This window comes from Lissotriton vulgaris, chromosome 2_1 (assembly GCF_964263255.1).
Source record: "Lissotriton vulgaris chromosome 2_1, aLisVul1.2, whole genome shotgun sequence".
NCBI classification, from domain to species: Eukaryota; Metazoa; Chordata; class Amphibia; order Caudata; family Salamandridae; genus Lissotriton; species Lissotriton vulgaris.
In genome coordinates, this window is record NC_141687.1 from 473597360 (window position 1) to 473612439 (window position 15080).

At 41.5% G+C, this 15080-nt stretch overlaps 1 protein-coding gene across 4 annotated transcripts in view; it reads left to right on the forward strand.

The window, feature by feature from the left end:
* The window catches only part of MYO1B (myosin IB), a 757882-nt gene that overhangs the window by 687294 nt on the left and 55508 nt on the right, over positions 1-15080 (forward strand). For all 4 annotated transcript variants that reach the window (XM_086955387.1, XM_086955390.1, XM_086955388.1 and 1 more), the window contains one exon: positions 10538-10670. In XM_086955387.1, the coding sequence (XP_086811513.1) occupies positions 10538-10670 (133 nt within the window). The remainder of the gene's footprint in view (positions 1-10537; positions 10671-15080) is intronic.

Consider the following 15080-nt stretch of genomic DNA (forward strand, 5'->3'; position numbering starts at 1 on the left):
TCACTTGTTTGGGCTACCCACCACGTGTTGATGATGTGTACATTTAGGCTGGTGTCTGATCAAGATTTTAATCTACCTTCAGTACCAGATTCCAATCACCCACAATCTTACTACGAGTTACTTTCGGTGCGCCTTTTGTCCCGGGCCACTATGTACTATTTCCTTTCACTCTTGTTCTGTTGGCTCTTGAAAACACCTTATGGCTCTGGGTAGACTGGTATCAAGAGCTTCTTTTCTGGCATAAGATTTTTAAACTGAGGTTGCCTAACCCCGCCTCGTTTACATTTAAGACTGTGTTTGCATGTTTCTTTTTGGTTCCTTGTGTTTTACTTTTTGCTCCGGTACTGCTTCAGTTTCCTGCACCTTTTCTCGCACACTTTACAGTGGCCTTATGACCTGGTCCTCAGTCATTCCCCCTCTCCCCCTCCTATCCCCAGTATTTGAATTACTTTTGCGCCAGTAAAGTTGATAACTCCTCTATAGTTCCGCTATCCATTATCAGTGAGATTGAAGAAAATGTATTTGATAGTTAGGAGATAATCTGCAAAGGATACATTTGTTTTAAAAGACATGCTAAATGCTTTCTGTTTCCTCTTGATGGGATGACTAGGGATTTGATAAAAAGGGCTAATAGGAGAGGTACGTAGATGCACTCCTGCCTAGTTCCCTATGAAATTTGAATATGGGTAGTCCTTTAACCTGTAGCGGATGCACTATGGGGGTTTCTACAGAACGTGTGCCCCTCAAATGAAATGTTGCATTAATGTTATCTGTTCCATTACCAGCCATGGTTTTCTCCATTGCACAGGGTCAAATGCCTTTTCAGCATCTGCCCATATTGCGACATTGCATATTTTCAATGGTAGCATAATGTGTTCAGGCTTACTGTTGTGATGTATTCTTGTTTAATAATCTACTCAGTAAAAAAAGCTGCTGTTTAATATGACTAGCCCCAAACACAACAGGTTGTGGATGTGGGCTGAAATTTGGAAAACGTCTTGTGCTCCGTGTTGTTCAGCAGTGTTATGGGACAGTAAGCACAGTAAAGATGGTCATCATGACACAGTTTGTGGATAAGTGCAATTGAAGAATCAGGAGTCAGCAGTGTGTTGATAACATCCCGACAGAGATCCATTGGTGGTGTAATTACTTGGGATATTGACATTTCCCAGACTTTTAGACCCTTCTAAAAAAGAATCACTTCTGATCTGTCTAGAGGTATGATTAGTTCTGCTTTTTCTCACCCATGTACGTTTGGAATTTTCAGATAAATCGAAAAAGGTATATAATTGTCCATTAGAGGTTTACAATTGAAAGCTTGAATGAATGAATTATGACTCAGTTGTTAGCCTGCTGCAGCTGAGGAGAAAGCCAACAAGATGTTTTTTTCTTTGTAGCTGGATAACTCACCTGTCGACATTCCATTTGTCTATTCTACATTCCCTAGTTTGGAAGATTTTCGAAGCGCTAAAGTCTAGACACTAACAGAAAACCTGAGAGGTCATAAGGGAAAGTGTGTGTAATGCAAGATGTTTGCTTTATCTTGTTCTCCCAAATGAAAGAAGTTGAAATACTGATGGTTTATTGTCAAAGTTTAGACGTACTTGTACTGAGAACTAGTGTTATACCATAGTGGAATGGTTATTATTTGTAGAAAATGTCCTGACGTTGCATTCCCACCCATTGAAGTAATAGAAATGGGCTACCTTTTCTACAGTGGCCATAAGCAGGGCTCTCATGCATACTTTCGTCTGGCAGAACTTTGATATTTGAAATACTCCAGGAATTTCCCTTCACCTGAAAAACATTTTATCAGGCATCTTTTGGCACCAGAACTAGACTGTGCTACCCTTCATTGATGTCTTTCCGTGGAGTCAACTAAAGTGGCATCTCCTTAGTAATGTAGACACATGCTTCAATAGCATTTTACAGTGCTCCCCGAAAGAGAATGGTGAAAGTGCTCTTACTACTCAAAGAGCGGTCGTTCTATTGTCTTTGTATACAATAAGAACAAGTCAACTGCTGTGAAATGTACCTGCTTACTGCATCCATACCCTTAACAGTCAGTTAATAATAACATAACATAATATGTGTATTTGTAAAGCGCAAGTTCACCCCAGCAACGGGGCATCTTGGCGCTGAAATAACAGATGTATATTGTTACCCATGCCTTTCAATGACCAGAAGACCATACTTTCCCCTGATTAAAATAAAAAGAATAATATTTAACAGTGTTGTTAATCGAACTCAGCACACAGAATGGCAACACCATTGTTTGAAAGAGGCCTTCCACTGCTGTGTAATAATTAGTACTGCATTTTAGAATTTAAAAAGAGTCTCTGCCAGATATCAGAGATTGACTCCTAGAACAATGGGACAGATATTTGAGACATCCTCTACCTTTAAGTTTTCATTCACATGGTTTTATGAACAGCATGATAATAATCTTTTCATTGTGTGGTCTGTAATAAAGTTTATGGAAACACATTACTTAACACAAGTTTCTTTATATTACTGTGTTTTGGCTACACAGCTATCTGTTTATAAAGTAACGGATATATTACCTACAGATGTATAATGTTCTAGGAGAGGTTTTCTGTGTTTTTGATTGCACAGCTATCAAAGACATATTGCTTAAAATATACATAGAGCATACTTTGGGTCCACCCCCTTTCAGCCATTGGCATTTTATGAGTAGCCTCTTTCATCTATTGGCAGGTGAATTTGTTACTTTGGCCTTAACTCTGCCCAGTGAATTTTCCTGTTTCACATAATGGGATTGGATGTTTGGATGTAATCTTCTGAATCCATTTGAGTAACTGCATCGGATTACTTTAAAACTCTAGCCCTGTTTAGTTGAAATAGAAATAAAAAAAGATGCAACGGAGCCTTCGATACAGTTTAACTATAGATCTTAAGTACTAATTTCTTTCCAGCTAACACCTATGTGGTCTACAGATTTGTTGTACGGTGGATGCTTATGCAGACCTAGCTCCACAGTGCTGTCTGGGCGCCGGATCCTATCTCTCGAAGCAGAGGTAGAGAGCTAGATAGACAGTTTCTCATAACGATGAGAGACTTGTATTAGTCACACCTTATGAACATCCTAGGAAACAATGATGCCATTTGAGTTGCAAGTGTCACATTTTCTCTTTTATGCAAGTTTGTCCAGGACCACACACTCTACATGGAAGGAATTCGCAGCAGGGAGAGAATGCCCATTGTTGAACCTATATAGGGCTATCTGAGAACCCCATGTGAGCCAACGCCTACTGATTGGGCCTAGGTAGACCAAGACTTAAAGTGAATGGAATAAAACACTGGCATAACCTCTTACTAATTTCCTCATTTGTTCCTTTGGTGGTGGGATTGGAGGAGATCTGCTATATGTCACATGGTTATTCAGGATAACACAGGGATTCTATGATCGTGATTAATGCATCACAAAGGATGGAGAGGCCTATGGTTACATTTAATAATAATAATAATAATAATAATAATAATAATAATTCTTTATTCGGTTAATCACGAAGAAAACCATAAAAGAAACAGTCAGCAGAAAAAAGTCCATACAAATACAAGTGATTAAAAAAACATTTCATAAGAACGTTTACACTCCGAAAGGTTCACCAACCTACGCCTCCCACATGGAACTGGGAATTCCTTATCTCCAGGACCTTCTCAAAATCCAGCCATTGCTCTTGTGGAGGCGTATCTAGATATCGGACACAAACAGGTTATCTCAGTCGATAGTGGCTGACACAATGTCACTCGACCACTCCTGCAGACTGAAGTGGCTCCGTTATATTAGAAACTTCTTCACCGACCTTGGGCTTGAAAAATACTATCTCCAACCAGAGTCGATTGTCGCCCTCCCAAAGAACGAGCTTAAGGAACTTGCACTACGACATCTGGAAACACTAAGATTGTCAACCAATGCTGTAAAACCTTCAGTGATTCACGCAAATATAGTTCAGCAAACCTTTGGCATTCAACCGTATCTTACCTTGCACACTAAAATATATGAGAGGATGCTGCTGACCAGGCTCAGACTGAACCTTTTTTTCAGACTGGTCGCTTTTCCCTTAAATAAGGCCTGGGAACCAAGCATGCCCCCATGTCCCTGCGACGGGAAATCAATACAATCTAATATCCACGTTATCATGTTTTGCAAATGTTACCATCCTCACAGAAAACGTTGGATTCTCCCGCTATGTAGGCGATGGGGCTTCAGACAATGTCGATCGGCCTTTCTTAGACTGCAAACCTTAGAGTCTGAAGAAGTCTGTTACCTGGTCTTAAACTTTTTAAAATGTATCATGAACCACAGAAAAAACCTTTAGCAACATGCACTAGAAAAAACAATGACTTTTAAAAGCAAAAATACTCCCTTTCTTTTTAATCATATGACTGTTTTTCCTTATTGTGTAAACGTTCTTATGAAATGTTTTTTTAATCACTTGTATTTGTATGGACTTTTTTCTGCTGACTGTTTCTTTTATGGTTACATTTAAATAGAAAGTAAACAAAATGGGGGAGTAGGCGGTAAACGTTAGGTTCGTCCTCCAGACAGTGTATAGTTATTAACAAATCTGCAAATGACAGATCAGAGAACCTTATCAAAAGGAAGGGCTTCCGCTAAATGTACGAAACAACGCCCCAAAACTAAGAAGAGAAAATTCTCTTCTTGAGTCCCCTCACTCACCAAGGGTTTCTCCTAGGTGATAGCTACTGTCTGGGGTGTGCTGCAACTTGCGGAACTACATAGAAGCACTGTTTGTGAACAAAATGTGTAGTGCAGTGTTTGGGGGAGTGGTGATGCTAAAAATACATAGCTAATGAGCGATTAATTTATTCCTGCTCCTAGTTGGTATGGATCAAAAGGTATTAATAGTAGGGAGGAAGTGTAACTGTTATGTCTATACTTTCCCTAGTATTTGGTTGACATGTTTCGAGGTGTCCCCTAAACCTCTTCTTCAGGACCTCATGGGGGCCAGCCCCATGTGTACCACTCCGTGAGAAAAACTATCCTATACTATAGTCATCAGTGACGGACTACCTGCAAACCTTAAGCAATTTCTAAAAATGTTCGATAACTTTATCTGAGTAGGAACCGGCAACACATCTCTAAGAAATCAACCACACCCACTGATCAAGGGTATATCGAACACCTTGGGTGTTAAGCAGCACAATTGCGATCTGTAGTGAATGGAAAAGATTGGAGTAAGAGAAAAGAGTAGATTTTTCTAAAAAGAAATAGCAGAACGATCTATCTGGAAGCAATTGTAGTTACATAGGGCTCATGGAAGGTGGGAATTTACTGGTCACCAATTGCAAAATCTGAGACTGGGTAGCTCTCAGGTTTGGGCTTTCCACTTGCACCTTCATCATTGTCCCTCATTGTGGTAAACCTAGAGTTCACTCCTGCCATGGATCTCACTGGTTTCAACACCTGGGAAGTGAAAGGATTTGTTACACTAGTGGAACTCTCCTATAAGGAAAGGTATAAGGTATTTGGAACAACTCAAATCAGTATATGGCTTGCCTTAATATGAAAGATTTAGGTATTATCAAATACTCTGTTATGTTTTGAAAACTGTGATTTAACCAATGGTCTGTAGGAACCTTCCTAAATCTGAAACCTAGTTTTTTACTAAGAAGCTGTGAAAGGTGACTGATATCTGAACTCTATACACTTATGATGGGTGCACACACACAAAAGCAATCCACTGACTAAATAAGCTAGGAGGCTCAACTTTGGACATCTGTCTCAAAGTAGGACAGGAAAGACATTGAGTAAGGTGCAAAAGACTGCCTGGAATACAGCCAGGAAAGAAGCTAACTTGCACCATATTTTAATTTCCTTGCAAGCGCAAGCTTGTGCCATTCCTAGAGTTGACTGGCTCCTATAGATACAGGCACTAGCTTTTAGAGGGTTAATACCCGTTTTATTAATTTTATTACTTTTTGCACTGTTATTTTAGCTATTATTTATTTTACTATTATTCTGTTAACTTGCTGGGGATCCGGCGGTGACTGGTGGGGTTGCTGGAACCCGGTTTGTTTTTAATTTCTCCAACCTGTTTCCTGTCCATGGACTCTTACAGGACAATGCCTCTTTGACACGCCCTGCGACAGGCGGGCTGTAATTTCACCATGGCAGTGCGACCGTGCAGCGGGCACGCCACTGGCGCGCTGAAGGCCCGCAAAGGCAAGCCTTTTGTGCCTGGACTGTGTCATATTCTAGAAACCCTGGCCAATTTAGTAAATACACAATAATCATTTTTAAAAAGCTTTCAGCCGTAGCCTCCTGTGATGAATGTAATCGCTTTCTTTTTAATCTAACACAAAAATCATATATTTGCTATAAGTGCCATTTCACATGCAATATCACCAAAAGGGAGTCTACCTCTCCTGATCACCACAAGCAGTGAATTGTACTCTACTAAAATCTTATTCAATGTTAAAGCATAAATATGAGCTCTAGAGTCCTACAGCCCTGATATTACCTTTCTTACTGAGACCTGGGCAGATTCAGCAGCTGGCCCTGATATAAACAGTGCGCTACCTGCTAACTACAATATTATGCACCTGGATAGAGTAGGCAAATGGGGTGGAGAATTAGCTTTTATGTTTAAAAGCTCTTTCGATCGGTCTGATCACCCAGAAACTAATTTCCGATTGTGAAGCTCTCTTTAGTAGTAAATTAAATATCCACGCTAAGTTTCATGGGTTATTGGTTTATAGACCTCTGGGTCCTAAAACCAGCTTTTTGGAAGCTCTCAGTGAGTTCTTAGAACGAAACGTTCATTTCAGTAATTATTCAGTCTTAGTAGACTTTAACTTCCATCTAGATGTTCCTGACAACACTGATACAAACATTCTGCTAGCCAATCTCATGTGTTTTGAGCTAAAACAAATGGTCCTCGCCCCTACTTTCTGGGCTGGGCATACTCTGGATGGGATCTTTACAAATCTTTGAGAATGTCAAATTAGCAATATCCTCCCACTTACATGGTCCGATCATAAGACAGTTCAGTCTAGTTTTAATATTAATCTCTTGAAAGAGCCATCCAACTCATCTCCCCATACCAAATTGGTCCGGTCTTGGGATGAAGTCAAGAGAGCTGATCTCATTAAACACCTTGAGACCTCTGAACTATCTCTTTCGGACTCTCCCAACAAGGATGCCTCCCTCTTTCATAGGTCTTCAAAAAGCTGCAAACAAGGTGGCCCCACCCAAGAAAATCGCTAATCATAGAACTAGACCTTCGGCCCCCCCTGGTATTCTCCCAAATTGAGAGAACTAAAGAAAAATTGCCAACGGCAAGAGAGGACTTGGGAAACTCACTATGCCTCAGAGGAAAAACAGAAGTACATATCATTAATTCAGAAATACAACAACCTGATAATCTCAGAGAAGACTATATACTTCTCTGAGAAAATCAGGTCTGCCTCTAACTCGACCATGGAACTCTTCCAAACAGTTAATAGGCTTGTCTCTCACCCTGATTCCTCTTCATCTCCTCAAACGCAACAATTTTGCGATCTTTTTTTCAAAGCAAAGTTGAAACAGTTTTCAACAATCTTCCTCACAGCATCACGTCTGACCAGAACCCCGCAATCTTTCTGTTTTAAGCATAACCCATCAACCCTTCAGGAATTCCCTACCATTTCCCCATAATTATTGATTGAGCTAATTAAGCAACATGTTCAGAGCTCCCTGGGACACCTGTCCTACTAAAGTACTGCATGATATAGCAGACTTTGTGGTTCCTTCCACAACCTTGTCGCTTAACATGTTAAAACGTGGCTGCTATCCCATAGAGTAGAAAAAGGCCTCCATTCTGCCACTTCTGAAAAATCCCAGCCTAGATCCGGTGTCAGTAGTGAACTAGCGCCTGATAGCAAGGCTCCCTTTTCTTGCTAAGGTGTTAGAGAGACACCTTAATAACACTCTTACCATCTTTTTGGAGGAAAACAGCATTTTAGACGTCTCCGAATTTGGCTTTAGGAAAGCACATAATACTGAAACTGCATTGATCTCAGTAACTGAAGAGGATAGGACTATTCTAGATCGAGGTGACAAGGCTGCGGTGGTCCTTCCGGACCTTTACACAGCCTTTGACATGGTTAGGCATACTATGTTGAACCAGTGACTGAGTGAAATAGGTGTTCAACTCCTCTGCTCCTTCCTAGATGACAGGGAGCAAGCAGTGAACCTTGGAAACTTTAGACCAAAGCCTTTCTCGCTGCCATGCAGTGTTCCAAAGGGCTCATCTTTGAGCCCGACCCTGTTTAAAATATGTGCCCCCTCTCATGAGCCTTATTGGGTCTTTCGAGTTTGTCACTGTCCTGCGCCAATGACACTGAAACTAATGTCCCCATAAAGAACGACATTAATGAGGTGGCCACACGTTTCAGCATCTGCATGACCGCAATCTTCAACTGGATGTCTTCCTGGTGTTAGAAACCTCCTTTGAGAATAGCTCCTGGTGGCCACCAGCTCCTGGCCCTGTGCCTACTGCAGTGGTCAAAGCAAGGAATCTTGGAACTATTTTCGATTCCAAGTTTTCTTTTAAGGATCAGACCAGTTCTTTGGTCTCTTCATGCTTCCATTCCTTAAAAGTGTTGATGAAAATACTTCCTTTACTGCCTGCAGGCTTGAAGAATGTAGCAGTCACCTCTCTGGTGCATTCAAAGTTAGGTTATTGTAAGGGTATGTACGTTGAAGCACAACAGGATGTTTTAAATAGACACCAGAGGCTGAAGCAGTAATTCTGGTGGCTAAAAGATCAAAGATTTTTAACCCCTCTCTGAAGCTGGGCATGATTTACACTGGCAACCCATCACAAAGAGAATCACCTTCAAGGCGCTCAGTGCAGTGCACAAATCACTCTACCATACGGGCCACACCCTGCTTTGAGACAAACTCAGTTGGTCCATCCCAAATAGATCTTTGTGTTTGGCTTCAGCTAACAAAATGTTAGTTCCAACCATCTCCACATCTTCCTGGGCAGATAGAAGCTTTGCCTATGCAACTACCGCCTTTGGAACCATTTCAGGAATTGGGGAGAGGATGTAGCCTTAGGACTAGAGTGGTCGATGTGGAAGCTGGGGAAGTGGGTTACACTCTCTGCAATGACGCTTAACATCCTGTGATTCTGGGCAAATCACGTAATCTCCCTGTGCCTAACAAAAATGAATGTGTCCTTGTGTAACGAAACTGGTGCTAGGTAAAGCGCTCTTGGGGTCTAGTTTGCGCTATATAAAACTCTAAAATAAAAATAAAAATTAAAACTCTAACCATCTGGCTATTAGAAAGTCACTGACATCCAGGCTGTTTACCTCTGCCTTTTAATCTTCCTATCATTAGTTCCAGTCATTTCACTCGAGGTATCGCATTGAAGCATATGTTGTGCTTTATAAATGTAATCGAATCTACCGTCACACGGACAAAGCTATGCAGATGAAACACTAACATGTTGGATAAATGCTAGCAAAGCTCTGAGGGCTTGGGAGCACAGGAACACTGATAAAGGTTTTGTGTCAATATCCAAAACTGCAAGAATATTGGGGAAAAGTACTAAATACAATTGAAGAGATTTGAAACTGATACCCAGATTCCCGGTATAAACACAATTAGACCTGCCAAACAAGCTAACATCCCCTATACACTCCCATGGGGGTGAAAAGATTGCAGCAAAGCAAATGATTTCTCGCCTAATGGGGCGAAACTTAAAGGCTCCAAAAGTGGAAAATTGGAATATATGAATGTGAGTCTTGTTGAGAATGGAAAAAAAGAATAGCCACCTTGATTGGTCTGTGAGACAACTTGGAGATGCATTGACCGCCTTTCTTAAATTTCTTATTAACAGGATATAGGAAACTTATTCCGCCATATGAAAGTACTAAGACTCAAACAACCCAACAGGTCACAAGTAAACTCGAAAAATGAGAAAGAAGAAGAATACTTAGGACACCGAATGGGAGTTGGGGAGGAGGATATTGTTTAGTTTGAAATGTTAGTGCTTTCTGTTCCAAGAGAAGAAGTGGACCATTTGTATGAAAGACTCTTTTAAAACTTAGATTTAAAACCTAAAAAATGTAGTAGATTAGTGCATCAGGTGCATAATAATTGGTTTTAAGAGGCTGTCAAGGTTGTTTTGTTGCATGTGAAGACCACTCGTCAATCGCAGCTCAGTGATATGTGCATTGTTTTGGTGCCTGTACCAATTCTGAATGACAAACATGACAAACCAGAGGTTAATGCATTGCAAGCGCCTTAGTTTGTCAAAGTCTTTTTGATAACCCAACCACTTATAGCTTGATTTGCTGATAGTGTTTTATTGGTATCAATTGACGATTTTATGAGTTTAATCCAAAATGTCAAACGCTTTCTAATGGAATCGAAGTTCAATACAATTAATTTGGATCAGTTATTCAAAATAAATATATTTTGTAAATGACATAATTTTGCCTGTACATTGCCTTTTGTTCTGGTTTTCATAACGCTTGCCTTTTCTTTCTTCTGCAGCGTTGGACAGCCTTTCCAAGGAGATTACTTAGAAATCAGCAAGAACCCAAAGTACAAGAAACTCACAGATGCACTGGAAGAAAAGAACATTATTGCTGACAACATCTCAAAAATTAACCGGGCTAATGGAAAGGTGATTTTAATTGCTTAAATTGCTTAACATCCACATTTACCTCCGGGACACTACAGTTGGTGTCAGGTTAGGGAATGGGCTAATTATAAAAATGCAGCACAGAACTACTCAGGCGGGACATCCTGTCAAACTAGTATTGAATCACCTGTGGCCTTGCTACTATAGGTATTTTATTGGACTAAACACCTTGTTCCTTCTATTAAGTAACTGTGTGTAGCGAGTTATCACTTTTATTTGCTGGTTTTAATTGGCAACTCTGGGGGCCATGTAGTTAACCAAGCAGGTTGTTTAGTAGATGAATCTCATTCACCCAGAATGGCTGTATCTTCTAATGCTGTCACAATTAATTATGAAATGTACTCTCCTGCAAGGCTATGAGTAAATTTCCAAAATGCAGTATTCTGATGCAGTACTTCCAAACTACATATTTTAAATGCATGAATCTAAATGGGGTTCTTCTGGACACTTTTTTCTGGTGCATAAATGTTCCTGTCCATTCAACGTGGTCCAGGCCCCCAGAACCTCTATCGCGTTAGCCCTTGGTTTAGTGAGTCAAGTGCCTTGTTTAGTAGCGTTATGTATGTTAGTGAGCAAGGCTTCACTGTGATCTCTTCGGATGGAAGTAAATCCTCTAATATCAAATAGGATGACAACACCTCATCGATTTTCACATCATTTCCTCTAGAATGGAAGAACTGTAGATAATAGAAAATTCAAATTGTAATGTTAGCAATTCATCAAATAATTGCTGGAATGTGTTAATTTCGTCATACCCCCATAAATCAAGAGTCCTAGGTAACCCTATCAAGTCCCATCTTTGAACCCTTCCAGACTCTGGACATCTCTCATCCTGTCTGCTACCTTTTTAAGTTTACCGTTTCTTGGAATTAGTGAGCAAAGTCAACAATAGGCTATTTGTGTACGTTGTCAAAATTTTCTAATTTTAGAATTCTTCTACACAGCTTGGTGATGATAAATGTGAAACTGATAAATTGACTACAACATTTACATTTGCTTATCTTTTGTTGTTGAAGTTTGATCGAAAATAGTTACATGTTTTTCCCTGCATTCCACCTGCTTCCTGTATCCCAGATATACAACTTTCGTAGTTTGTCCAAAAAGTCAGAGACCCAGGAATGTCTACGGCAGTTAACTTATATGAATCACACTACATTTTACTACTCTTACCTCAACATATTTACATTCCATAAAATAAAATACTTTTCCTGCCAGTGGCAAATGACCTAGAATCCTGCATTCCCTCGCTTCTTGTGAAAAACATGGTACTTCACTACGGGGTGAAACTGCAACCGTGGCATGCACATTTTTTACATGGACCATTTTCAGATTAGGTTGACATGTGGGCGAGTTATAGGCATTTTACACCTTTGAACCCTAGAGTCCCAGGGGAATCCAGGGAGGTGTAATTTGTTGACCTCATCACTATCTGCAAATGTTAAAACATCACTAACTAACAACTTTCATCAAATTCAAATGCTTTAAAACACTCAATTTTTCTGCCACCCACAGTGGAGGCGAAATGCAGATGATCGGTGAAGTTCAAAAAGATAGTGAGTGCAAGGCATAGTGTTCCATTGTAACATACATGATCACTGCATCCCTGAGAAAATATAGGTTTTCATCAAGAGAAGTTATTTGTGGTGGGGTGGACTGTTGGAGTATGTGGTGAATCACTTTCAGTTTGCACAGAAAGCTCCAGCAAGACTCCTTTGTGGTTCTTCAAAGTAGATCACCAATTTCTCTTCATCTTACTAGGCTTCACTGGCTTCCTGTTCTCACCAAAGCAGTTGTAAGATCCTCTGCATGGTTTCAGAACTATTAAAAACTGTGACACTCTATCTCCAGAAGAGGCTTGTTTCCTAACTTTCACTGAGAACTATAAGCTCTTATTCAGCCACACTTCTCACTGTGCCTGCTCAGTGCTTTTTTGAGAGGGAAGTTTTATGTAGCATGAACTAGACCCGAAGGTATCAGAGCACTTTACATGAGTACCAGCTGCGTTATGGACTGACACATTAATTTTTGTAGGCATGGGGAGATTAAGTAATTTGCCCAGAATCACAGGATGTTGAGCATCCCTGCTAAGACTCGAACCTCAGTCCCCAGGCCCGAGGTTGACCGCTCTAGCCGTTAGGCTAAATCTTCTTCCTATTTTCCTTATTAGGAGCTAAAAACTGGAACTTGCTTCTTTTTTTCAGTAGCCAAACTCATTTTCCCAGCGTAAAAACGGACTTTTCTTTGTGTAAGAGCTTGCAGTTGTACCGCTGTGCCAGGACTGTTTAACAGGATATTGTACACATGACCAGCAATAGCAATGAACGCTTTGGGGGCTCAGGTAAGGATGCAGCCATTTATGAAAGGCATGTATTGGGTAAGTTCAAATGTGTGAGAGGGTAAATCTCCTTGAAGTGATCGTCTTAGTGTTTTTTTGAATTTCTGGAGTATTAGAGCATCTGTCCAATTGTGGATCCTATTAAAGGTTCTGGGTGTGTAAATGGAGAATGGTGGTCTTCTGTTTTTTTTCCTCGTACCACTTTTGTTCTCTAGTGTGGTAATCTTGCTCTTGGTGTGGTGCTGCCCACTAGCGTTTGTTGGGTTCGGATAAATGCTCTTAACTGATTACTAGCCTTTTGAATTCCTCTGCAATTCCAGACTTTATTGGATAAAGTCTTCCAGCAGTTGTTCCTGCGTGCCTGTAGGCAGCACCATCCAACTCCAAAGCAGTGTGATCCCAGAAGAGCGGCACCCCCTCTGTAATCGGGTTTCAATTCCTTTATTTCTGTCACTCTTTGATGTGTATCCAGAACTCTACTACATATTTTGTTTGATCTTCGCCGACTTCCCAAATGCCTTTTTTGATCAAGGTGTGCTATTGATGTCTCCCTCAAACACTACATGTGTCAAACACCACCTTCAGCTAGCACATGTCTATTATGAATCCACTTGATGTCCGCCTTTGGTATCTTGGATCCAAGCACCATTCATGCTCAAAATGTTCCCTTATGTGCTCAAGGGCCATCAAGGAGCAGGAGGCGAAGTTGCATGTCATGGAGCAAAAGAAACAAGACCAGTCCAGCTCCAAGTCACTGGCATTTTACTGTTCCAAGTCTCAGTCCCTGTTCAGGTAAGTGTATGATGAAGTCCATGGACCAATCTTGGCACAAACACAAGAAGTCCAGATGGGATTCGTCCTCTCCCAATCCTTCTCGCTTCAGAAACGTATTGTGCAGTTGGCACTCCAAAATCGGACTCTACACCAGTCAACCAACTCTGACTCTATTCATCAGGTCGAGACCTTCTAGGAGGCAATAATGAAGCTTTTCCAGAGGGCTCCATCAACCTACCAGTGCCACTAGTCTTCTGCAGATGGGACTTTCCCTGGTGCAGACAGACCCCATTAGGCCTTCACCTTCACCAGTGGAAGAGGTATGGCGCAGTGGCCAGGGCGGCTGACTCCAGAGGCTACAAAAGGTGCTTCCAGCCACGTCTATACCTGCCCAACCACTGCGGCGTGCAAGCTTCCCAGTCTCTGTGGGGCCGAAGAATGGTACCCACAGATCTCATGGGTCGGGCAGCAAGATTTCGAGCCAATCCACCGCCGTCTCGGCAGCTGCAGCCTCTAAATTGGTATAGTCTGTCCACTTACGATGGCGCATCCTGCCTTCCCAGTGGAAGGCAGGATGCGCCATCTCCTGCCCCACTGGTGGTCTATAGCATCAGACCAATGGGTTTGGTGGATTGTCCACATGGGCTACTGCCTCCTCTTCAAACCTACTCCTCCACCCATGCAACCCTCTAGCGACAGGCTGACAGAGGACCATCTTTCTTTGGTCCACTAGCCTGCCTAACAAAAATGAATGTGTCCTTGTGTAATGTAACTGGTGCTCATGTAAAGCGCTCTGATACCAGATACCTTCGGATCAAGTTTGTGCTGTATAAAAACTCCAGGAGAAAAAAAAATGTGACTGCTTTCTTGGCCAAGGGACCCATAGAGAAGGTACAGATGCCAGAAGTAGGTCATTGTTTCTATGCCTGCTACTTTCTGGTGCCCAAGAAGGACTGAGACATTTGTGCTATCCTAGACCTGCACATGCATTGGATTTGCAGGGCTCATACTTCCACATTCCAGTCCTGCCAGCCCACGGGAGTTACCTGTGATTCGCAGTGGGCCACAAGCACTTTGTTTGCTGTGCCCCATTTTAGCCTTACCAGCGCGCCATGGGCATTACCCTAGGTGATAGCGGCGGTTGAAGGTCATCTGCGGAGATCAGGGGTGCCAGTCTTCCCCTATCATCTTGATGACTGGCTGCTGAAGGCGGGCTAGCCCCAGGCTCTCATCTCCCATATCCAAACTTCAAAGGACCTCCTATGAATTTGCTAGGGTTCACT